General features: G+C 45.6%; 1 protein-coding gene across 2 annotated transcripts in view; it reads left to right on the top strand.

The window, feature by feature from the left end:
* The first annotated feature begins 10,307 nt into the window (after window positions 1-10,307).
* HHAT (hedgehog acyltransferase) overlaps window positions 10,308-26,123 on the top strand; it is a 162,444-nt gene continuing 146,628 nt past the window's right edge. The window contains exons 1-7 of one of the 2 annotated variants that reach the window (XM_056357456.1): window positions 10,308-10,508; window positions 10,881-11,017; window positions 12,403-12,470; window positions 14,156-14,269; window positions 14,865-15,059; window positions 16,334-16,546; window positions 20,051-20,222. In XM_056357456.1, the coding sequence (XP_056213431.1) occupies window positions 10,924-11,017; window positions 12,403-12,470; window positions 14,156-14,269; window positions 14,865-15,059; window positions 16,334-16,546; window positions 20,051-20,222 (856 nt within the window). In that variant the 5' untranslated portion in view covers window positions 10,308-10,508; window positions 10,881-10,923. The remainder of the gene's footprint in view (window positions 10,509-10,880; window positions 11,018-12,402; window positions 12,471-14,155; window positions 14,270-14,864; window positions 15,060-16,333; window positions 16,547-20,050; window positions 20,223-26,123) is intronic. The other variant, XM_056357455.1, reaches the window with a different exon arrangement.

Genomic DNA, 26,123 nt, shown 5'->3' with positions numbered 1-26,123 from the left:
TAACTTTGTTTTCACAAAACCACAGAATGGTCAGGGTTGGAAGAGACCTCTGGAGATCATATAGTCCAACACCTTATTAATACAGGTTGCACAGTATCACATCCAGAAAGGCTTTGAATAACTCCAAAGGAGACCACAGCCTTTCTGGGCAGCCTATTCCAGTGCTCTGTCATCCTCAAAAAAAAGTAGTTCTTCCTCGTATTCGAATGGAACTACCTGTGTTGCAGTTTGTGCCCCTTGTCCTGTTGCTGGGCACCACTGAAAAAAGCCTGGCCCCGTCCTCTTGACACTCACCCCTAAGATATCTCTATGAATTGGTAAGATCCCTTCCCAGTCTTCTCTTCTCCAGGCTAAACAGGTCCAGCTCTCTCAGCCTTTCCTCACCAGCGAGATGCTCCAGCCCATTCATCACCTTCGTAGCCTTCCACTGCACCCTCTCCAGTAGCTCCCTGTCTCTCTTGAACTGGGGAGCCCGGCACTGCACACAGCACTCCACATGCTGCCTCATCAGAGCAGAGCAGAGGGCAGGATCACCTCCCTCGACCTGCTGCCCACGCTCCTCCCAAAGCACCCCAGGATCCCATTGGCCTTCTTGGCCACAGGGCACACTGCCGGCCCGCGGGCAACTTGCTGCCCACCAGAACCCCCAGGTCCTTCTCTGCAGAGCTGCCTTCCAGCAGGTCAAGCCCTCGCCTGTACCGGTGCAGGGGCTGTTCCTCGCCAGGTGCAGGACCTTACAGTGCCTTTATTGAACTCCATCAGGTTCCTCTCTGCCCACCTCTCCAGCCTGCCCAGGTCCCTCTGAATGGCAGCGCAGCCTCTGGTGTATCAGCCGCTCCTCCCAGCTCCGTATTGCCAGCAAACCCGCTGAGGGTACGCTCTGTCCCTCCATCCAGGGCACTGATGAGCGAGTTGAACAGGACCGGACCCAGCACTCACCCCTGGGGAACAGCACAAGCTACAGGCCCCCAGGCAGCCTCTGTGCCGCTGGTCACAGTCCTCTGAGCTCTGCCATTCAGCCACTTCTCAATCCACCTCACCGTCCACTCACCTGACCCACACTGCCTGAGCGCACCCATGAGGCTATTACAGGAGACAGTGGCAAAAGCCCTGCTGAGGTCAGGGTAGACAACATTCACTGCTCTCCCCTGGTCTACCCAGCCAGCTGTTCCATCATAGAAGGCTGTCAGATTGGTCAGGCATGATTTCCCCTTGGTGAATCCATGTTGACTACTCCTGACAACCTTCTTTTCCTCCATGTGCTTCGAGATGACCTCCAGGATGAGCTGTTCCACCACCTTTCCGGGGATGGAGATGAGGCTGAATGGCCTGTAGCTTTCTGGGTCCTCCTCACCCTTTTTGAAGGCTGGGGTGACACTGGCTTTCCTCCAGTCCTCAGGCACCACTCCTGTCCTCCGTGGCCCTTCAAAGATGATGGACAGAGGCCTAGGAATAACATCTGCCAGCTCCCTCATCACTCACGGGTGCAGCCCATCGGGGCCCATGGATTTGTGGGTGTTAAGTCTGCTAAAGTGATCTCTAACATGGTCCTCCTTGACCAGGGGAAAGTCTTCCTTTCTCCAGACTTCCTCTCTTGCCTCCAGGATTTGGGAAGCCAGAGGGCTGGCCTTGGTGGTGACGACTGAAGCAAAGGCAGCATTTAGGAACTCCTCCCTCTCGGTGTCCTTTGCCACCAGGGCACTCACCTCATCCAGCAGTGGGCCCACGTTTTCCCTAGTCGCCCTTTTCCTGCTGATGTACTTGAAGAAGCCCTTCTTGTTGTCCTTGACCTCCCTCACTAGATTTAATTCCAAATGGACCTTGGCCTTCCTCATTGCATCCCTGCATGTTCTGACAATGTTCCTGTATTCCTCCCAAATGGTCTGTACCTTTTTTCACATCCTGTAAACTTCCTTCTTGTCTTTGAGTTTTGCCTGAAGCTCCTTGCTCATCCTGGCAGGTCTTCTGCCCCCTTTGCTTGATTTCTTACTCATAGGGATGCACCCATCTTAAGCTCAGAGAAAGTGGTGTTTGAATATCAGGCAGCTCTTTTGGACCCCTCTCCCTTCCAGAGCCCTAACCCATGGGATTTCTCCAAGTAGGTCCTTGAAGAGGCCAAAGTTAGCTTTCCTGGAGACCAGGGTTGCAGTCCTACTTATTGCCTTGCTTCCTCCATGCAGGATCCTGAACTCCACCATCTCATGGTCACTGTAGCCAAGGCTGCCCTCAACCTTTTGCTGAATAATTTTACAATATGTTGGAAAATTGATGCTTGGAAAACACTTTGATGATAGAAAGTGCATTTTAAATGTGAGATTTAATACAAACAGCTCATAAGAATTGTTTTCTGCACTCTGTTATAAAGTAATTGGGACAGATTAAATGCTTAAGTCATACTGCAGTACCTACAACTGTGTTTTTAGAGCAATTCACAATAGCATTTCCTTAGAAAAAGCTATAGGAAGTGGAAACCAAAAAATGCTCCCCACTGTTTCCTTGTTGTAAGAATGCTGCAATAGAAATGGTGAAGAGAGATATTGTTCAGAATGTGTTACTCAAAATGTCCACAGAGTGTTTCAGGTGAAAACAAACTAACAATTCTGTGGAGAATGTACTGGGCATGCAGTTCCTCTGAGTGTAGGTCAGCAGCAGTTCTGCTGCTCGTTTCTTTCTTTTCTGTTGCAAAGTAGCCATAGATGAGGTGCCAGCCAGCCTGGAGCAGAACATGGGAGACCATGTGAGCAGCAAAAAATGGCATTAGAAGGCAAAGCTTTCTCAAAGACCACACTTGAAAACAAAAACCAATTTCAACCATGAGTAGAATGGAAGATCTTTATTTTTTAGCCTTGTTCTGTATGTATGGGCTGCAACTCTGAATGATGAGGGTAGTTGAGACAGGTCTATTTTCTGACCCTTCCTCTAGAAACTCTCTTCTGGAGAAAAGGCTGTGAACAGCCAGGTGAAAGATGGACTAATTCCAAAGAAGAACAGGCATCTGAAGCAGAACTTGGGTAAACTGGAGGTACCTAACTGAACACTGCCACTTAAAAACACTTAATGCTGGTGATGCTCTAGCATTTCCCTGTTTAGGGACCTGGAGCTCTGCTGTATTTCTTGTGCAGACTCTCTGTGTCCCAGGGAGTGCTGTGAAAACTTGTAGCATGTCTCTGAGTTTGGTGGCAGTCCCTCTGTGCTCCCCAAGGTCTGCTAGAAGTATACTTGCCCCAGCAGCCAGAGCAGGTCCTGCTCTCCACACCCTTGAAACAGCCATCACCACTTTCTATTTAAAATACAAATGGTTAGGCCCCTTTGGCATAACCTAAAGCTTAAAGCAAGCCTCAGGGTGTGAGTGACAGATCTTGTATTCTCTTCAGCCTCAGAATTTCCACTTGTCTCCGTAACAGAAGTGAGCTCATGAAAAACAGTGTGATTGGGAAAGAGAGCTCTCCACTTTTCCATGGAAGGTTATCACCTGACAAAAAAGAATGTAGGATATCTGGGGCTAAAAAGTGAAAAAAATGCAGGTGTGGTGCTGTACCTAGCATCTGGGACACTCAAGAGGAAAAAGATTTTTCTGGTTTTCAGTCTTCCATGGAATTGCCTTTGCATTTTGCACTAAACCTCCATCGACTCAACTGTGTAAACCACTGCCCAGAGAGGACGACTCTCAATTGTCTCCTCCAGGCAGCCTAGAGGATGATCTGTCTTGTAGGGCTTCCATTATTTGGATGAGCTGGTCCTTACTCAGTTCATTTTCCAGGTCAAGGTGCTGTTTTAAAGAGGTGAATCCTCTTCTTCTCTTCCAGTAAAAAGCTATCAACTCGGACTAAATAAGGCAGGAAGATTATGGCAGTTCATGGTGGATGTGAGGTTTGAAACCTATTCCAAATCTACAGTAGTCAAGGAAGACGTTGTGCACTGCAAGCAGCACCTTGTCCTGAGGCAGCAATTCGATGTATTTGCAAATCATGTTGCAGTTATAAGCCACAGTTGGAAATGACCCACTTTTTTATTGTATACAATGTTACTCAGTTGATTTATGCTAGTGGCAGAGCAAAATTTTGGCATTTCAAATAGCTGTAAATATTTATGAGTTAAATGCAATTTTTGCTAATATTTTAGCACCGTTATATGAAGAGATTATCCTCAAAGGGTGAGATGTTGCTGGCATTTTGCACAGGCACCAAAAGAGCTTTTGAATTCTTTTTCCTATTGAAAACCATAATCTCAAGAACAATCTAAAAAATGCTTCAAGTATGACAGAGCACTTCTTCTCATTTACATACATTTATTATCTGTTACATAAGCACAGAGGCAAAATAGGTGTCTACATTCTAAAGTCAGGGTTTTTATCACTTAGAAGCCCATGCTGGCGTACTACCCTCTCTTCATGGAAAGGTGAAACATAAAATAGAGACAAATTAGAAGGAAGTCAATGCACAAAGCAAGAAAGCTTCTCAGATAAAACATACAAAAACTTTTGGTTTTTGAAATATCCTTAGAGGAAGGCTCCCCCTGACCATGTTACCTTAGTTCCTAAGATGTCATCCGTGTACTCAGGTGGGAAACCAGCTATAAGGTTTTTATTTACAACACAATTTAGAGGCAGGTGCAGACTGATCTAAGTGCGCATACGTGTGAAGGGAATGGGACCCTGCAGCCATAATGGCACAAATGCACCAGGTAGCCAGGGAGCATACATGACTGTGGCCACGAATACAATCCCATTGACTTGAGTATTCAGTGGATTTGTAATACATTTTAATATACGTGTTGTGTATAGAAGGAAAGACTGGCAATTAAAGCATCATTGACTAGGTCTCACGCACTCATGGAACAAAAAGACAGTTTCTGAAAAGAGGAGTTGTGATTTAACTATTTGTCATGTTGTGAACGGCCAGGTCCACTGAGTCCTCTTAGTTTCACAGACCTTAAAAAGACAAAAGAAAAACATTCTGCCAAATAAAAATAATCAACCTGTAATGTATTCTCCCTCTTTCACAAGGATATGGCAAACAATAGGAATTAAGGGATAAATCAGTAAAGTACAGGTGGTTGTGGTAACTGAAATGATCCTTTACTAGTTGTTCATATAGCGAAGCGATGTGAGGAGATGGAGAGTTTAGAAATTTGCTCACTAGGCAGTGAGAGAGGCTATTCTGTCTGAATATTTTTTGTCAATTATCATATAGTAATCTAAGATGTATTTTTTTGCTACATTTATTCCATTCACTGAACTGATTAAAAAGTCAACGTTTTCAGGAATATAGCTATGGATTAAATCTAGGTGTGCACAGATAGGAGTAATTTCTTATGCCACTGAAAAAGATGTGTATAATGTGGTGTAATAGAATGAGATTTGCATCTGATTTACAGCCTCAGTATAACTAAATTTAAAACACTTTTTGGATTACTTACATTTTGTCAGCTACTTGCCCTATTGGAGGTCAGGTGGGAGTCTTTCTATCATTTTTAATAATGTAAATTATAATTGAGTAAACTGATTATGATCTGGCATTTTTTCTGAATTTCATTCTACTATTACTTAAAAATGATAAGAAAAGTAATACCTGAAGTAGGGAATTTTTTTTAAGAATTGCTTCTCCCAGGTTTGGACTAGACCATCTATTCTGTTCTGGGATGACTGAGATACTGAAATTCTGAGGTGTTTAAATACTCCAGTAGCAGATTATCCACTTCCTTGCTAGGAATCACGGAGGTTTCAATGTGATGACTAAGGTGTGTAGGACTTGACTCACCATCCCCTTAACTCCCATCACTTCACACTTAAAGCTAGAAAACTTCTAAGAAGTGTTGTGGGAAAAATAAAAATAAAAAAACTTTGTGTTTAATAGCTGGCTACTTAGAAACTAAGACTCAAGCATGATTAACTAAGACTCAGGTACGATCAAGGTAGCACAGTTAAGCCTCACCCCAGCTATGGTAACTGTACACAAGTGGACTCTACACCCATGCTGAGAGCAAAGCTGTATGACTTCGCTTGCGATACTGCTTTCATTGGAAGGAAGAATGGGTAATCAGTAAAGAAACCCATTAAAAGGCTCTGACCAGGAGGCATGGTTTTCAGGCCTTTAGTTAAGTAAAGCAGGTAGTGTATTGATGAGGAAGCCTCTGAGATGTTCAGCATGACTCCAACAGTGAGCTGTTCAGTTACGATACTGTATTAACTTACTGTATTTTTTCCCAAACTAATTTTATGAATCCCCAGTCTGAAGCAGGATGGTAGTTTTCCAGCCTCAGAGCATGAAACAAGTTCTCAAAGATGCAAGGGATTCATTAAAAGGAAGCCAGGAAAATTTTTATATCTGCATGCACAGAAATACTGACTTTGTGATTGCAAGGATCTCTTTATAAACAATGTCTATATACATACAGCTAAAGGTGCTGGGGAAAAAAATGCTTGGCACTTCACAAAGAACCAGTTTCAGGGCTTAGGGGGCCGAGGAGAGAGGAACCTGTGAAGATGGGGTTATCTGCAATGCTGACCAGCTTGGTGTAATTTTCACTTTTCATTAAGCCAAGCCAAACAAGACTAGAAGGGCAAACTTGCATGTTGTTTCCCTAGAGTCCATAACTCTGTGCCTGAGATCTCCAGAGGGAGGGTTCGCATTAACTGTGGTTGTGTCATATTTAACTTGGCTATTGTAAGACTCACTTGGCTCTCTTCATAAATACCACACCTTTTATATTTCTGACTCTCCCCATTTTAATACTGCTATTTTACTATGTGGAGATTTCTTGTCATACTTGTGACTTCTCCTAAATATACACGGCTCATCCCCCTGTGTGCTGCTGGACTTCTAATCTGCAGACTCTCAGTGGGTGCTGATCATATCCCATCATTCAGATGTTGCACACAGCGGGCATTACTGTGTGATTTCCAGAGGGTGAATGAGAACAAGAGACTTGGTTCAATGCTGTGAGATACCAACCTGTGAGAGAAAGCTCTAGGGCACTGCTTGTAACTCCCAGGGGGACTTGATATTCAGAAAAGCAGTGGGAGGTGTTATGCTTTAGCCTGCCTGAGGACTCTACTGCTGGATTCATAAATTCATACTGATTTTGACTTCTTAACCACATGGGAAGCCAATGACAAGTTGAAAAAAAGGGTTTCCTCTAAAATGGAATCTTCAGTTTACTTCCCCAGCTGCAAAATGCCTGAGGTGCCCACCTCATTGCCTTTTATGCCCCCACCCTGCCTTGTCCCTGTGGCCATGATGAGGCCCTAGAAATGAAGAGCTCTGTAACAAGCTCACCTCAGAAGAACTTGCACAGAAAGCCAATAGTAAGGGCCCTTTTAATAAGGCCTCTGCTACCTTTGTTCTCCTTGATTCTGGAATTATTTGCTTAAGTTTCTGATGATCACATCTATAGCTGATCACACACAAAAGGGAGACTCTCACCAAACAGTGTTTGCACTGTATAGTCAAAACCCAACACTTCCAATTCAGGTGCTACACCAGCTGAGAGATAGAAATAAATAAAAAAGGGACATGAATATCTGCTAGCGACAGACTCCCTTCTAGTGATGCTTGAACCAATCTGCAAGAGACACTGCACCCTCCACTGTTCATCAAGGCTGTGGTGGGGACTGGATGCCTTCCTGCTGGCTCCCAGTAGTGAAGATGGACATGGGCTTCTTTGGCAGGTTGTTGCCTCTGCACTCTGTAGATATTCTGGTGGTGAGAGTGGTGCAAACCTTCATGCAGAAGCAATGCTCCAAATTTGTCCCAGAGAAACACCTCTACCATGACAAATCATCTTTCTGTTCAAGCTGGATTGCCTTTTTGTGGCCTTGGAGAAACCTGCCGCATGTACACAGAATCATACCACTTTCTTCCTAAAGGACAGGTGTCTTGAAAAGGCTGTCAGGCCTGTGCAGCTGCTGGGACGCAGGGCAAGAGGTGTTTCAAAAACTTTACCTCCTTGCTGATCAAATGAGAAGTGGGGCTTTCTGCTGCTGCTTTTCTAGGTTTTTTGCTCTTAGGTTCCTCCGCTGCCTGTCAGTGACTGTAGCAGCAGCAGAACTTGCTTTTTGCTTGTGCCACCTAAAATGGTGAGGGCTGTGTTGATGTGTAGGTGTTTGTGCCAGCAATGTTCAGCAGCATAGTTTATAGCTAGTCTTGCAAAGTCATTAATTGAGATTATTGTCATGTTTTACCATATAAAATCCTTTGAATAAAGGGGGGCATCTAATGTAGAAGTCCAGGCAGGGAGATCTTCCAGCTGGTACTGTTGCCAGTTTGTCAGTGTTCCTGCTCCATGAGCTTGGCAGTGACCTTTGTGGAAGGGTAGCTGCGCACCCGGTGTACATGGGCTCCTGGATGTCACCATATAACTAATGACAAAGAGTCCTTTTCAGTGTAAGCAGATGTAAAAGCTGTAACGTGTTATATATCTCTTCTCTTCTTGAAGCTGCAGTAGTGCTCTGCATGCATACTGTTTGTGTTCTGCAGCCACCTAGAGGGCCTGCTGCCTGTACCGACTTCACTCTGTGTTGACCAGGAACCAAGAAACTGCAGGAAAATACAAGCTCTGCTGACCCTTAGCGGCCATAACTTGGTTTCAGTGCTGTGGGTATGTTTTACAAATTCAGGACTGCTGATCTGGTGCTGTAATGCAGGCGTTCTTTTTTTTTTCCCTTTTTTTTATTTTTTTTTCCGGGGGGCGGGCAGAAGGTACCGACTAACCTGTTGAGGGCAAAAACTGGGAAAGCAATGTCAGCAGAGAAGAGGATCTTGAATCATAGACAGGAATATACCCGACCTTGAGAATTTACGGCAATTGCACAGAGCAAATACAGTATCTTACATCTAGGGGCTATTAAAATTGACACCATAAACTGAAGGTGAGTCATTCTCTGGCAAAGAGAGACAGAAAGAAAAACTGAAGGCAAAAAGCAAAATTATTAAGATTACAACGTGGCTCAGGCAGACAGATGTGATTCTTGGAGACACCAGGAGATGCATGCCTCATTTAGATAGGGAAAACAACCCCTTGTACTGAGGACTTCACCTGGAGTATCAGACACAAGCCTGGCTTTCAAAGATCAGGAAACAGGAATTTGAATACACAAAGAAAGCCTCAAGGTGATTAGGGGAACTGAAATGCTGTTTTATAAGAGGAACTTAAAGATCCAGCAAGACAATAGCCAAAAGGGTATGAAATGTTTCCCCCATTAAAAAATGTCATCACTGATGTCAACAACGGAGAGGGATAAAAGTCACATGGTGCAAGCTCAGATGGGCATAAATTGCCCAAATCTTTTGAACTGGGAAGTCAGTGTGTTTTTAACACTAGAACCACTGTGGTTCCGTAGCTGTGTCCATAGTGCCAGGAGGAGGGAACCCTTGCTAAAATGCAGGTTGATCCATGCTGGTTGTCAGCACCAGCACTTCCAGCCCTACGTTCCTGCTTTGGTGGTGCTCTTCACACTGCCTCATTTTTCACGTTGTGTTGTGATGGCTGTAACAGCTGTGTCCCTGTGTACCTTGCACCTCAGCAGGGGGGGAAAAGTCTCTGAGAGGCTGTTACGGCCACCCTTTTGATCTGAATTCAATCCTTCATTTTCAGTTCAGCGTTAATTTACATGACAACTCTTGGAACAACTTTTCAGAGCCGATATGATGAAGAAGATGCCTGTGTTTTCACGCTGACTTGCAGCACCTGTCTCCCAGTGCCACCCCCCTGGCTCATTCCAGGCTCTATGGAACACGCAAGCTGGCACTCTCTTCCCGGGACACCTTTATACAAGTGATACTCTCCTGTGATCCCTCAGCTGTGAGGATGCCCGCATCCACAGTCGCATGAAAAACTGCTACAGCAACATAGACCAGAACGGCAACTTCTTAACCCAGACAGCTCGTGTGTTTGATACAAGTCTGATACCAGCTCGTGTGTTTGATACAAGTCTGATACCAGCTCGTGTGTTTGATACAAGCCAGCTGACAGATCTCAGCAGGTCTAAGCCGACCTGCATAGCGCGTTTCATGCCCAAAGACAAGGGTGCTGCTCTGTAAACGAGCCCTGCTGCTGCTCTCGGGCACGCGTCGGCCGGGCCGCGGCGAGCGAGGACACGGGAGCAGGGCCGGCCCAAGCCCCGCTCCACGGGGAACCCAGCGGGGCCGCGCGGCGCCACGGCCTCGCAGCCGGAGCCGCAGCCGCAGCCACGGCGGGGCCGCGCAAGCCGCGGGGCCCGCTCCGCCGCGGCGGGAGGGCTGCGGCGCCGCCCGGCGGCCAGGAGAGGGCGCGCAGAGGCGGGGAGCGCCGCCCCGCTCCCGCCCTCCGTCCGCGGAGGTGGTGGCGGCTCGTAACGGGGCGGGCGGCGCCAGGGCCGGGCGTTGTGTGGAGCGGCGGGGGTGCCTTGGCGCGGAGCTGCCCCTCGCCGGCCGCCCCGCCTGCCTGTCTGTGGGGCTGGAGCCTCGGCTCGGCTCGCCTGGGGCCGCGGATGCTGCGCCTCCCGCTGCCGGCGGCGGAGCCCTCCTCAGGTAAGGCGGGGAGCGGGGTCCCCCTCCGCTCCCCTCAGTCCCCGGCCGGTGAGAGCGGCCGGGGTCCGGCTCTGGCCCTGGCTCGGTACTGAGGGCCCCGTCGGGCCGTCGGCCCCGCCGCCTCCGCAGCCGTTGCGGCCGGGCAGGACTCGCCTGCCCTCCCGGCAGCTGCGGGCGGAGCACGGCCGCCTCCCTGCCCCGAGCCCGCCCCGCCGCAGGGCCCCGGCAGCGCGGGGCCTGAAGCGCGCTGGGTGGCCGTGCCCGGCCCGCCGGGGATCCGTGCGAGGGCCCGGCTGCGGCAGCTGCAGTGCCCGGTGAGGGGTGCCCGTCCGTCTGCCGCGGGGCAACCTCTCCCGTTGTCTTTCCGCGCAGGGAGGGAGCCGGCGGGGTCTGCGGGGGAGCAGCTCCCAGACCAATGCTGCTGCCGGCTTGGGAAATGCGTCTCTACGGGCTTCTCGCCGTGGGATCTCACCTCTACGCTTTCTACGAAGCGCACCGAGTGTCTCGAAGTAAGTCTGTGACACGGGTGTGCTTGTGCCCGCAGTGCTTCCCGTCCGTGACTGGCGAGGCTGCTCGGGTTCAGTTGGTTTCCACTTTTTTCTCTGGGTTGTTTTCTGCTTTTCTCCTCTGCAAAAAGCGCCTGTGCTCTTCCTGGCTGCAAACCAGCCCTGTGCAAGGAAGCAGTAGCCAGGTGCCAGCTGAGCAGAAAGATTTGCCCCAAGACTTTTCTGCCTTGAGTGCTGGGAAGTCCCTCGGCAATGGTGTCCTGGCACTCTGCTGTCAGGGAAGAGACCTCTGAAGCTCAGATGAGGGAAGTTAAGAAAGTTGGCTTTGAATTGTTTTTTTTTTTCCTGGCTAGTCCCGTGCAGCAGCTTGGAAGTGGGTGATTTGGAAGCATCTATGTCTCCTGATGGTACTTGCCGGGGACTGGACCTGGGGAGGTCCCAGGGCAGATGAGCGCTGTGCTCTCTGGAGTTCTCAAGCTCCTGTGCTGGGCTGCGGGCTTGGAGCAGTGGTTGGCTAGTCTGTACGGCTTTGATGTCAGTTTCAAAACACCTGCTTGTGCCTTGTGTAACCTTTTGGTAGCCACTACGGCTTGGTTTTGGTTCAATGGGACTGTGTAGCGCTGAGGGGTGGGCTTTTAAACCAAAATACAACTTGTAGATGAAAAAAAAGCTGTGTTCTAGCACACTGATACTTTAAGGGAAATGAAGGTGCTATTATCTAATAAAAGTATAGCTAGAGAGGCTTGTTAGGGAGATAAATATTGCATGTTATTAAGCTTTAATCAGCAATGTTCTACATTAATGACCCTAGCTGACTCTCAGAGAGCTTAAGGGAAGAACAAGAGTAATGGAAAGGCACTTGCAGGGCAGTGAAGGAAGTGCTGGCTGAATGGGTACAGAGTTGTGTACCCACGCGTACAGCATGTCTTCTACAGAGATGGTGGTATGGGAGCAGGTTCTGGAGGCGGCTTCTCTGAGTGGTCTTGTCCTGCTCAGGCTGTACTGGTGGTCATTGTCACGTCTGTGACCCTTCTGCTCAAGTGGTAGAAACCAGGCAGCCCTGAAAGAGGGGAAATGAGGATTAGTGCAGGTTTTGTGTGGTAAAAGGTTGATTGCTGTCTGCTACTGCCCCTGTTGCAAGGGGGAAATCAAAGCATAGGTTCTGGGCAGTTCAGTGTCTTTGTCTTTGCTGTGGGGCAGAGCTGTGGTCTGGTTGGGTAGCTTGCCTGGTGAGCAGTGACATGATGATGCGCCCTTTCCTGGCTCCCAGTGTCCCTGTTGGCAGAGGCAGTGCAGGAACATGTTGCTCTTGAGCAGCAGAGGTCGCATCCCTGACTCTCCCTGCTCTGGCTGTCATGTCCTTAGCAAAGTTTTGCTCTTCTTTACAGAGTATGAAGCTGCGATGGACAGAAGGTTTGGGCTGGAACCAGGGACTCTCTTTTGGGGCCTGAAAAAGGTAGGTTGGGTGACTGGTACCAGCATCTTTTATTTTGTGGCACTAATGTGAACATTATGTCTTTATGCCTTTTGCTCACCCAAACTTCTGATCTAGCTTCAGAGGTTTGTAGTAACTTTACAGATTTGGATATTCGTAGTTAATTTTAGTCTGATGAGGAAGGAGGACTTGATGAGTGTGTCTATATCTAATAATCATAACCAAAGTTTTGTTTTTCTTGATCCCTAGCTTAAGTGTTATATCCTTTACCTCCTTCATTACATCATTTATTAATCTTTTGTTTTACTGTTTGGCCTTAAAAGCTGTGATCACCCTTGACATTTCCTGCAGCCTTTTTCCACTCTTGCCTGTCCTGAGGTGGTTTGGTTAGTGCTTAACATCAGACAACACATGTTTTTCTCTTGGTTGGCCTGTAGTCCAGCATGGAGCAGAACAGATTTTTTGAGGCATAAGGACTTAAAGAAACATGGCTGGTATTAAAAAACTAACAAGAAAACTAGTACTCCTCTATCTTAAACCAAAAAAACCAACCAACGCCCCCACCTTGCTTGCTTTTGATGTCACATCCTTTGAAGTGCAACTAATGCATCTAATACTGAGGATGATTTACACAAGGCCAGGAATGTGTGTCTGTGGAAGTATTTTGGTGGTTAGGCCCACCATCACAGCTAAGGGACTCTTGACATGTTTTCAAGAAAGCCATAAAGCACTTGTGGACATGAACTTTTAGTGGGGCTCTGTATGGGACACAAGGCTACCAGCTGATCTCAAATAATTTAAATTAAAAGCCATGTCACAAGTATTTCCAGCACACCTGACTTCATCTGATCTCATCTAGGCTTTGTTGAAACAGGGAGTGAAACTTCTCTTCCTTTTCATCCAGGCCCTTTGTATTCCAAGGCAAAGTGGAGTTGCTGTTCGTATCCCTCATGAGAGGTGAGGGACATGCACAAGGAAGGCAGTGCTCTGCCTCTGTTACCTTTCTTAAAAGCTTTTTCTTGAAATGCTGACATAAGTTGAAAAAAGAAATTCCTGGCTAAACCTTGCATGGGTTAAGTTCTGTCCTAAATTTGGTTTTTTGTTTTTTATTTTTTCCTTTCTAAAGGAAAAAAAAATCCTAAAATCAAAAGGAACAGGGTAAACAGAGGTATGAATCTGTTGGGTCTGAAGACATGGTCAGGAACAGTAGTAGCAGATTAATTTGTTTCACTGAGGAGCTTCCTGACAGGGAACCAAAGCAAGGATGTGTTTGTCTGGGGAACCCTGAGAAGTGGGACCCTTGTTCCAGGCTGCATCTCTGTGTAGTGACCAGCTGTTCCCTGTGTCCCAGGGAGGAGGGGGGGTGTGTGTGCCTCCCTACCTGCTTTGTGACTAGAAAACTCTCCCTAGTGTTTGTGAGGGAAGGCAGTTATTGCTGCTCAGTCAAGTTTAGCACCAGTGTGGGGTTTAGGAGTCATGATGTGATCTGAAGCTCTTCTGAATTTCACACCATTGGAAATCAAAATGGTGCTGTCTGAGTTCACAGCTGTAAGTGATCTGACTGGATTGCTGAAATTATATTCCTCATATGCAGAGTTCTGTGGTGTTGGGTAACAGACCTAGTGTGTTAGAGATGTTTTCTTGTTCCATAAGAACATGCTTTTATGGCCAGATACACATAGTGACCAATTCTCTTGATGCCTCAGGACCCCATGGACTTTGAGTGGAGCTACTGGATTGAATGGGGAAGGGAACGTATACTGTGGCTTCTGGCTGGTCACCTGCTGGTATCACAAGTGTCCAGGCTCTTGGTGGAGAAGGTATGGATGGATTTCTTCACAGATGGGAGTTTCTGTGGGTTTCTCTTTACTCTGGGTATGGGAAACTTGGCATGGAGCTGATTCTGTGGGGTGAGTTGTGTGAGTGGGTCTGTAACTGTGCACATGTGAGAGCAAGTAGGTCAGCTGCCTTAGTGTTTGGAGACTTCAGCCTCTGTCTAATCCATGAAATCCTGTGCTTTGTTTTGAACCATTAACCAGTGTCATTTGACCTGTACACAAAAGATGGTGTAGTTGTTCCTTTCCAAGATTGAAGTGATGACTGCTTGGGTTTTGCCACAACTGCATGATTGTGGGAAATGACTGGTATGTGCCATCACACCTGCTAGTTTGGGGAAGGGAAGGAGGAAGTTATGTTCTCCCCCAAATCAGGGAGGCTCTGGATTTCACACATGCTGCTACAGAAACACCTTCCCTTCTGTCTTTATGGATACAGTTGGGTTTCCCTGGATTGCTTCATATGTGTTCTTAACCTTGTTGACTGCAACTGTAGACCCTAAGTGGGACAGCACAGCTGTTAAGTGCTTTTTTTCTTTAGAAATTATCAAACTAAAAATTGTTTTTCTCTTTCTAACAGTATAAACCATGGTGCTTGATGGTTTATGGAATGGCTGCCTGCTGGTTGTTACTGGGAATAAAGGGCTTTATTGTCATCTTGTTACATGCAACTATTTCATTTGCTGTGGCTCAGTTTCAGCTGTCACTCTTGACATGGCTGTGCTCCCTTATCCTGCTATCCACTTTACGCATACCAGCTGTGGAAGAAGCCAAGGTAATGTGAGCAGAACTAATTAAGCATCAAATTAATCAGAGTGGTGGTTGTCCATTATGACAGCTCTCTTTGTCAGACTACTATCCTTTCAGTTGATGTAAGCAGGGGCTGGCTTGGAAAACCTTAGACAGTAATTCTGCAGTGACTCACGCTGCAGCTTCTCCAGTTAGAAAAAGTCATATTTATCAATCATGCTGGCCAGTGCATTGAGTTGAAATGTGCCTTAATGTATAAGTGATATGCAGTAAAGCTGGAGTATTATTCTAGAAAACATATCTTGTTTTTTGGAGCTGTAATTGTACCAACTTAAGGTGCTGATTCCTGGGTTCATATCCAGGAGTTGCTTAGTCAAGCCTGACAGTACCTTACTAGTGTCTGCGGATGCCTGCATGGAAAGGGGGGGACTGTTTCTCCAATGCTTTGATTTGTGCCAAACAAGTTGCTCACAACTGATTGGTGCAAGCTCAGGTTTTCTAATGGCTTTTGCTGGGCAATACAGATTTTAGAGAAACTGCTGCTCAGCTGTTAGGAAATGTCCTTGCTGAATTTACTAGGACTAAAGGGGAAAACTGGGCATATGTTTTAAGGCTTGTTCTCCTGATGTTCAGGGGGAGGGGAGATGAACAGGTAGGGTCTGCATGGGATATAGACAGATTTGTGCCTTCCTGAGAGGAGGAAAGGGCCCGCTGCGATACAAATGTAACCAGCCGAACTCTTTGCTGATGCTTGCAAATTTTTTGTGATGTGCTTTTTGTTGGAAATGGGTATGACAGTGAGTGTCAAACTTGATAAAGGCTTAGTAACATCTTTCCACCCTTGAGCTTTCTCAGGAGTGGTGATTCTTTTCAGATCTGAACTGTAGCCTTGGCTTCAGCCCTAGCAGTCCCTCAGCTGTCAGTAGTGTTGCTAGCTGGTTTAGATATTGTAGTATTATACCAAATCTGAGGGAGATAATGGCATTGCTGTAAGAAAAGCTCTCCCGCTGTCATAGTTCTTTACCTAATATGTTTCTGAAATCAAGCTGTTGTCTCTTTATGCTGGTTGCAGGAGCTCTGGAGGTCCTTTCTCCATCAACAGCCAGTGCTTGTTGTTCGTGTGTTAAGTAGTGCTTTCATTTAAGTTAGTTCATTTCAGATGCTCATTCCAGCTGCTTTTGTTTTAGTTGTTTCCTGCTGCTGGTGACCCTGAAAGTTAGGATCTGAGTGGGCATTACTGTCCAGTCATATGGAAAACAGCATTGCACCATGGTGATCTGGCTTTGTTTTGTCTTGCAGAGAAAGTGGTATGACACAGAGAATGAGTATTATCTGCTGCTTTTCACTGTGTCTGTCCGCTGCCTCTTCTGCACTAGCTTCAGCCTGGAGTACTGCTGGCATGGACCTGCCCAGAAGTCATCCCACTCGTTCCTGTGGATGCTGGCATACGTGTTTTATTATCCCATGTTCCACAATGGACCCCTTATGAATTTTGATGAATTCAGTAAGCAGGTAACTTTTTTAAGGTTGTGCAGTTACAGATTTTTCAGTGCATCTGTGCCTCAGGTGATTTGGGTGAAGAACTATTGAAGGGTGGGGATCTTTCAGCTGTCAAATCTAGGCACAGGCCCTGTACTTTGAGCAATAGATTTAAGTATGATAAGTTGATTTTTTTTTCTTCATCTTGAGGTATTTTAATACCAATCATGAGAACATGTCAGGTACATGATTTCATCCAGTTTTCCTTGAGATGCTCTTTTAATGGTGTTTCATAGTGTAGCTTACAGATAAGCCTGAGTTTCTGCTTATTTTCTAGTTACCTACTTGACAAAAACTGGTACTGATGAACACCTTCTGTTTGAAAGCCTCCTAATGTGAGTCTCTATCAATTGTCCTTCTCTCTGAGTGTTGACGTACACTGTGTGTGAGCAGGAAGGCTGTAGTTAGAAATCAGTCTCTGGTATTTGTGCTTGTATGCCAGCCATGGCATAATACTGAACTCGCGTAAGGTTGGTAGCTAACATTGAGAATATATTTAGTCAAAGTCAGTTTTTAGTGCTTGGGTGGAGATGGGTTGATTAGACTCCAGTGTCAGAGAGGGTGGAAAGAAAGCAAAATAGTTCTTGAAGGCTGAATGATTAGTCTCCTTTATCAGACTCTGATCTGTTTCCTCCTTGAATAAATATTTTTCCCTTGATGAAGTACATTAGGGGGAAAAACCTACAGAAAAGGAGTTTTCATTCATGCATGTTTTGACTTTAGTAAAAGCATCTGTAGCTGATTCTATAATATTTTTCTTCCTTGCTAGTGATTTGAAGGACTTCAATTTTTACTTATTCTCCTTGGAGATTAAGAATTATTTGGGTTTCTAAAGCTATCTTCTGCATAATTTGGAAAATATCAAATGATACAGGGATGTGAAGACTGGACAATTTTGAGCGTAGCATTGGGAACTTGGCAATGTCCTGAGTATCAACTTTAAGACAAATCTTCCTTCCCAAATTCTTCTGCTTCACAGGATGGGGTTTTTTTTGTCTGGTATCAGATTCATCCCTTCAACCAAGGAACCAATGACACATTACATTTGAAGAATGTTTATAATGTTAGTGTGCAGCTGGTGAACTGGGTTTTTGTTTGTTTTTCTTTCCTCCATCAGGCAGAACAAAGTAACATTTTCAGCTGCAGCTGGCTATTAAACAGATTTCAGAGTCACAGAAAGCTGCTGGGTTGTATTGGGAATTCCTGAAGGCTCTAGTTTCCCCTCACATTGGTGTGAAAACAGCTGATGGTTTACTTGGAACACTTTCATTCAGACTTCAGCAAGCTGAGCAGCTTCTTTGATGTGGAAGACCTGCCTACCTTACTGAATGTTTTTCGTGGTGCCTTGCAGGCTGCTTTTCAAGCCTGCTTCTACATGTCAGGGAAAACCCCCATGTTTCCATGCTTAATTTTCCTTATTTTCTTGCACACTTGAGCAAGAGGTGAAATTACACCCATGATGTCTGTAGTTAACATTGCTTTATCTCAGTGGATGAGTGGACATTTCAAACCATGAAAATGCTTGGCATTGCTTGCTTCTCTTTATATTTGGAAATTTCTGTTGAAACCACAGCTAATAAACTGGGCTTTATGAAAGGGAAAACTGAGATTCTGGTGGACACCTGAGTGACAAGTCCTATGATCGTTTGTCTTCAGTAACTTTGGAAGATGCAAAGCTGAATGTTATCCTGGGCTGGGTGTTGTAGGAAAAATCTCCATAGATGTGCATAGAAACTGAGGTAACTTATGTTTTTCACTGTTTATTTCTTTGTAGTTTCTGAAGTGTGTTAAGTTCCACCTATGTTCTTGTATCCCTGGCAGGGGGAGAGTTTTTCTTTCATGGAATGTTTCAGAAGGCCTATAAGACTCCAAGCTGAGAGAAGCTTGGGAATAGCTGGTAGGAAAAATTGGTGGTGGGGGGATCTTGCATTGAAACTAAGGTCATCTAATGTGGCTCAGCAAAGACATGTGGCAAGACCACCTGTGTTCTTGGTGTGAGGAGAAAAAGGAAGACCGAGAATGGTATACCTGTATCTGCAGTAGTTTCTCAAACACACGGACCTGTTTGTTTAAAGCCATAAGGAAGATGGAATGAACTCAACAACCTTAACATGTTTCTTGTTGGTGTTGCTGAAGGCCATTGTCAGAGCTCTTACCTGAGCAGAGGCTACCGCCTTGACAAGCGAGGTTGGAGAAGGGTTTAAAAATCTGCAGTACCTATCAGTTGATTCAATGTGCACAATACAGAGAGCATGTTTATTGCTGCTATAAGAAAAGACCACCTCCAGAACCCCTTCACTGAAGCTGAGACTGAGACAATGGCTCCTGCTGAGCACACTGGAAAGCAGAAGTTCTGGAGATGGAGACAAACTGTTGTATGGCCTAAAGAGCATAATACCTGTGCTGGTAGTTGGCATCCTTTCCAGGCGAAAATGAGACTGACACTTCATCAATGGTCTTGTTGAATTTCTGAATTGAAGCGGGGCATAGCGGGTTCTAGTCATGAGTTTGAAGGTCTGTTGTGCAAATTCCTGTGATTAAATGGTAGTCTCTGAGCTTTCATATAGCTGGTACAAATTAATCTCCAAAATGGGTGTCCTTCTTCATTTGTGAGTAGGTGGAGATAACTGCATGTTAGCTGTACTGTGTGCTTGCAATTATGAGGGGGTTTTGTCCATGCAGATGGGTTGGTTCTTTACCTTGTATATGCGTTTTTCAGTGGCCATTTGGATACTGAAGAAGGGAATGCTGCACATACACAGATGTACAAAACACGACTAAATTTTTAGGCAATCCTGTGTTTCTGTTACTTGATCATATTCTCTTTTACTACAGAAAGAAGGTAAAATTACAGCATACCAGTGTGTTTACTATAGTTACCAGCGTAAAAGTTTGGGGCATCTTGAGAAACCTGTCAGCTGAAAACCTTGTTTTATCTGGTATTTTACTTGCACTTAACTGCCATTTGCTCAGCATGTCAGGTAGGTCTTGCTGACCTTGGCAAAGCTACAGGAGAAAAATTAAGAACTGTCCTCAAATAATCAATCACATGCAGCTGGTAGAAGTTGAAGAAATTTTAAGAGCAAGCAGTTGTTTCTGTGTTTGGTAGAGTTGCTGACTGGAAAACCTTCATAGTTCTTTAAATTTCTTTATATCTAGAGCTTGATCAAGTTACAGCAATTAAGTGTCTCATGCCTGGATTCTGTTCAGGTTAACACTTGGCCTTTTCTACAATGGTTTGGTCCAGTGTATGGTCACATCTGGTCTCTCGTTGATTTCTGCAGCTTACTGAGATTAAGAATGGAGAAACCAGTCTCCCTCAAGAGTCTGTCAGGAATTTCCAAAAGATGTGGTCAAATGGTCCCCTTAATAATAGTAATGAATAGTAAATGCAACCTAAAAAAAGTTCTCAGGATGAATTTTTTGAGTAAACCAGTCATTTATGTGGAATGTAACCTTTTTAAATTTCTTCTTTAGATGAAGAGACAAGAAGCCTTCAGTTTGAAGACCAATCTCATCATCTTAATCGTGGGCATAATTCGTATTTTATTTTGGTGGTGCCTGGCTGAATTGATGATTCATCTCATGTATATCCATGCTCTCTACAGCAGTGCTCCACCTTTAGAAGCTGCATCCTACTGGGCCTTGGGTGAGTATAGGAACAGCAGCCTTCTCCCCCCCACTTCAAGAACCCCAGTCTACTACTTTTATGTCCATCTGTAGACACTTCTGAGGCATAAGTTACGGCCAGTCACTGTCAGAACGGTGGTCTACAGACTCTTAATATGACACATAGATCCTCCAAGCAGGTTACAGTTGAACTTACTGAGCTGCTTCCTAAATTAAAAAATATTCTGTATTTTTTCCAATCTAAAGTGTGTCTAAACTTTCATCTAAAATTGTCCCCCCACCCAAGCCACAGAAGTGGAGACTTAAAACAAAAATTGTTTAGTGTAGGGATGGAGGAGGGGAGATGTTAAGAAATAGTGTTTATTCATCTCCTGCATTTGATGTTTCTAGTTTGTATTCATGTTGAAAAGTAAATTAACAATACTTATGAAAAGACCAGAGGGAAGGACTTGCAAACAAGGTGGCCTGAAAGTAGCAGTCAATGTCTTAGCCCTGTTTTCTTGCTTGACTTCTTCTTCTGCCCCCTCCCAGCCCCCTGCTATTGCATTAAAATGACCATTTGGGAGGAGGGGGTCGGGGGTGGAAAATGAGCACTGATGCATGTAGCATAAAACAGCAAGAGCTTTGGGTGCTGGTATATAGGTAGATAAAGGCTAACCTGTAAGCAACTGGCCAGTGTGGTTGGTTTGATTTGCCCCTCAGCGCTGTCCTGCTATGTGAATCACCCAGTAGGAAGAATGAAAGCAGAGAAACCCCAGGCCATAAAACTGGGTTCTTAAAAAACCGTGAGTGCTGAATTGAAAGTGGTGTCTTTTACTGTACCATCAAGTAACAGGAATGTGGTCCTGTCAAGCAATGACCAGTGTGTGTGTGTTGCAGGACGCTCCTATATAGGACTCTGGTCAGCAGAGGGCAATGTGTGCACTCTGTCTCTGTATGTATATATATGCATATACATATATACACACTTAATATGTATTTCAATTTATAATTTTATATATAAATAAAGAGCAAGAGGTTTGCCTCCATGGTTCATTCTACCACTTCTCACTCAGTCATGGCTGAAAAAGAGGATTTTTAGTTTTTATCTCCTGTTCTAAATGCTAGTTCATTGATGAATTAAATCTGTTAGCTCCTGATATGTGTGTGTTTGACAAAAAGCTGGCCAGTGGATAAGGCAGGCAAGGCTACAGAAGTAGGGATGAAATATTTGGGCTTTGGTGTTAGTGGCAGATTCCTCCCTCCCTTCAATACTACTGATGCTGATTTTAAAAAAGAGGGGAAAACAAGTTGCTTCCACAGAAAGCTGAGTAGACTATGTGCTTGATGAAATAAAGAGTTTTATCTTAAGAATTAAAATACATTTTGAACAGAGGATTAGAAAAGGCTAAAATGCCTTAAAGCAACAGGTGATGAAAGCCAGTGTTAAAGCAAGTTTGGACTGTAAAGCTGCCTGATTAAAATATGATCATTTGAATTAAGTCCCCTGTGGAGATCCTGCTTTTGAGAAGTGTGTTCAAAGTGTAAACCTACTCTATTGAGCTTTGTCTTTGCAGTAATGAAAGCAGGTTTATAAAATATACTGCAAATGAGACTGAGGCAGAAGTCTTTCACTACAATGTTTTCTCTGCAGGCTTTATCACCATGGTTATGTAGGTCTCCTTAGACTCAGACCAGTGGCAGGCCACTGTTGTGACTTACTTTAGGCAGCCATTGATAGATGAGTAAGGGTACTGGTAATATTTTTCTATTGATCCTTATGGGTCTTACTGTGCTTCTACACCAGTTACTGTACACAACCAAACACTCCCCTCATTGCATATTCTGTGCCATTAAAACCAGTTACATCAGATAACTGAGTCTTGGGACCAAGGAAGCAGCTTGTTGTTGACTTGGGAGGATTAACCACGTGGTATATTAGCTGTTCTGCACTGCTGGATTTTTTTGTTAGTTTTGTTTCCTATTTAACTGCAGCAGCTTTAGAGCAGCATGAAGCATCTACTTATACTGTGGTGCCTGGCTGCCTCAATAGCCTGGTGAATTTAGGGGAAAGGCTGTGAGGCTATCTTGCAATCAGCTCTAACTAGGGAGATTATAAGTACTGCTCCGTTTTTCTTCTGGGATATCTTTGAATGGTGGGTAATAAATGCCAGCAGTGCAGCAGGTAAGGACAACAGTGTTGAGATTTTGCTCTTGGGACCTTAAGGGCAATGATAATGGTCAGTCTACACCTCGGAAGTGTGAAGCTATGCTGTGTTCTGCATCACTTCACGTGGTGTTCCTGTGAGGTGAGACAGCAAAGAAATAATAAAAAAACCACTAACCCCAAAACAAACCCTGACTTTGAGTTGCAGTGCTTGTTTAAAAATGCCAGTGTACAGCATTAGTATTTCTACTTCCATGGCCATAAATGACAAAGCTATCTAAAGTAACACTACTGAGTACACACAGGTATAAAATAAAGAAAAGATAGTACCTGGGAGAATGTGTTACTCAGCAGTAAGAGAAGTATTTTCCCTTGTCTGGAAGCAGTTAGGCAAATACGGTTCTAGAACCAGCAATATACAAAATGGTGCATGTATTGTTTTGGTGCCTGTGTGTTTAACTAACAAAGTTGCAAGGTGCCTTCAGTATTCCTGTTTGTGCATTAGCTACTATTAGTACTTTCTGTGAATTGTATGGTTTTTCAAACTTTTAAAATTTTTAAACTTCTGTCGTTTTGCAACTCAGTGAAAGGTCTTTTTATGTCAAATGTCACCTTATCTTCTCCATGCCCTTTACAAGCTAGTACCTGCATTACTGTAACAGCACTCAACTTACGTTATCTCATTCCTCCCATTTCACTTCCAAATGCCTAGTTGTGTGTGTTCTGCTCTTCTCAATGTGAACATGTCAAAATCAGCACAGTTTTTCCCTTTCTAGAGGAAGCCATTTTCTGTCCCAGGTACCAGTGACAGGCAACTTGGGAGGAGTATTAGGGGCATGGTTGGAACATGCAGGGATGCAATGAGGAAGGCCAAGGTCTATTTGGAATTAAATCTGGCAAGGGAGGTCAAGGAGAACAAGAAGGGCTTCTTCAAGTACATAGCAGGAAAAGGGCGACTAGGGAAAACGTGGGCCCACTGCTGGATGAGGTGAGTGCCCTGGTGGCAAAGGACACCGAGAGGGAGGAGTTCCTAAATGCTGCCTTTGCTTCAGTCGTCACTACCAAGGCCAGCCCTCTGGCTTCCCAAATCCTGGAGGCAAGAGAGGAAGTCTGGAGAAAGGAAGACTTTCCCCTGGTCAAGGAGGACCATGTTAGAGATCACTTTAGCAGACTTAACACCCACAAATCCATGGGCCCCGATGGGCTGCACCCGTGAGTGATGAGGGAGCTGGCAGATGTTATTCCTAGGCCTCTGTCCATCATCTTTGAAAGGCCACGGAGGACAGGAGTGGTGCCTGAGGACTGGAGGAAAGCCAGTGTCACCCCAGCCTTCAAAAAGGGTGAGGAGGACCCAGAAAGCTACAGGCCATTCAGCCTCATCTCCATCCCCGGAAAGGTGGTGGAACAGCTCATCCTGGAGGTCATCTCGAAGCACATGGAGGAAAAGAAGGTTGTCAGGAGAGTCAACATGGATTCACCAAGGGGAAATCATGCCTGACCAATCTGACAGCCTTCTATGATGGAACAGCTGGCTGGGTAGACCAGGGGAGAGCAGTGAATGTTGTCTACCCTGACCTCAGCAGGGCTTTTGCCACTGTCTCCTGTAATAGCCTCATGGGTGCGCTCAGGCAGTGTGGGTCAGGTGAGTGGACGGTGAGGTGGATTGAGAAGTGGCTGAATGGCAGAGCTCAGAGGACTGTGACCAGCGGCACAGAGGCTGCCTGGGGGCCTGTAGCTCGTGCTGTTCCCCAGGGGTGAGTGCTGGGTCCGGTCCTGTTCAACTCGCTCATCAGTGCCCTGGATGGAGGGACAGAGCGTACCCTCAGCGGGTTTGCTGGCGATACGGAGCTGGGAGGAGCGGCTGATACACCAGAGGCTGCGCTGCCATTCAGAGGGACCTGGGCAGGCTGGAGAGGTGGGCAGAGAGGAACCTGATGGAGTTCAATAAAGGCACTGTAAGGTCCTGCACCTGGCGAGGAACAGCCCCTGCACCGGTACAGGCGAGGGCTTGACCTGCTGGAAGGCAGCTCTGCAGAGAAGGACCTGGGGGTTCTGGTGGGCAGCAAGTTGCCCGCGGGCCGGCAGTGTGCCCTGTGGCCAAGAAGGCCAATGGGATCCTGGGGTGCTTTGGGAGGAGCGTGGGCAGCAGGTCGAGGGAGGTGATCCTGCCCTCTGCTCTGCTCTGATGAGGCAGCATGTGGAGTGCTGTGTGCAGTGCCGGGCTCCCCAGTTCAAGAGAGACAGGGAGCTACTGGAGAGGGTGCAGTGGAAGGCTACGAAGGTGATGAATGGGCTGGAGCATCTCGCTGGTGAGGAAAGGCTGAGAGAGCTGGACCTGTTTAGCCTGGAGAAGAGAAGACTGGGAAGGGATCTTACCAATTCATAGAGATATCTTAGGGGTGAGTGTCAAGAGGACGGGGCCAGGCTTTTTCCAGTGGTGCCCAGCAACAGGTCAAGGGGCAGTGGGCGCAAGCTGCAACACAGGAAGTTCCATTTGAATGTGGGGAAGAACAGCTGGGTTTTTTTGAGTGCACAGGCTGCCCAGAGAGGCTGTGGAGTTGCCTTCTCTGGAGGTATTCAAATCCTGCCTGCACATGATCCTCTGCAATGTGTTACAGTGGGTTGGAGTAGGTGATCTCCAGAGGTTCCTTCCAGCCCTGACTATTCTGTGATAACCCAGCTGGGCTGTGTGTTTCTTGTGCTGTGTTACTGTAGTGCCTTAAAGGCTCAGAGGGCGTTGTAGCCTTGTTTCACCCTTTGCTTGTTGAATAGCCTGCAGTTTGCATTGGCTGTGTAATCTGTGTAGATAAAGCCTGTGTGTTGAATAAACTATGATGTGGCACATGCTTTCCTGTGTTGTTATACTGTGGATGGAAGAACTGCTGTAACTGAAGTATTTAAGCTATCTCTTTAATTGCTGTTATATGCAGGTTTTATGTAACTGGCAGGGCAGGTTTCAGGGTTGTTAACTGGGTGATAAGAGTACTGGGCATTGTGAGCAGAAGACCAAAGACATTGTGTGTATAATTCATATAAAAGTAAAACCTTCAGTTCTCTCCTGGTCACTCCTATTTTCCTGTTACTACTCTCCCTGCATTTCTTAACTTGTGCCTGGCAGCTGCCAGTGGAGGCAGCTTACATGCCTACAGTGAGCTATGGAAGTACATAGTCAACCTCCTCAGGGCGAACAGGTCCCATCCTCTGTGCACCCAACCCCTTAATGAGCAGGAGTGTCTTGTTGCACTATGGCTCCTGAATTTTTGGGGGGTTTAAATGAAAAATGGTTGGAGCCCAAGCTGAAGGGCTTCTGAAGAAGTGTAGCTTCTTAAAACTCTTCTTCATATTATTTAGAAGAACTTCTCTAGTAAAAAAGAAAATGGACATTCATTATTTAAGCTCTTCAGCTAGATGGCATAAAAATCTTGTTGTTTAATTTAGGTTTTTTCCATGTTGAAGATTTTTAGTTTGTTTTCTGTCTGTGATATGAGAAAGAGCTGATTGTATCCATGTCTTCCATGGACTAAATACAGATCCATAATATTTTTCTTTTGTATCCCCTCCTCACTACTACAGTCTCCACATGCCACATAAATGTCAGTTTCTTCTCACATGTATTTCTCCTCACTAGTTTCCTTTGGCATTCTGCATGTACTTTATTAAACTTGCATGCTTAAATTGCTGCAAGCAGTGTCACTGGAGACCAAATCCCATATGTATTAACAAAAAGCTGCATCGTATGCCTCTGAAAAAGTGTAATTTCATGCTGAGTATGCA

The sequence above is a fragment of the Falco biarmicus genome, chromosome 12, assembly GCF_023638135.1.
Source record: "Falco biarmicus isolate bFalBia1 chromosome 12, bFalBia1.pri, whole genome shotgun sequence".
NCBI lineage: Eukaryota > Metazoa > Chordata > Aves > Falconiformes > Falconidae > Falco > Falco biarmicus.
Note: the sequence above shows the minus strand (reverse complement) of the source record. Positions and strands in the feature narration are given on the sequence as shown.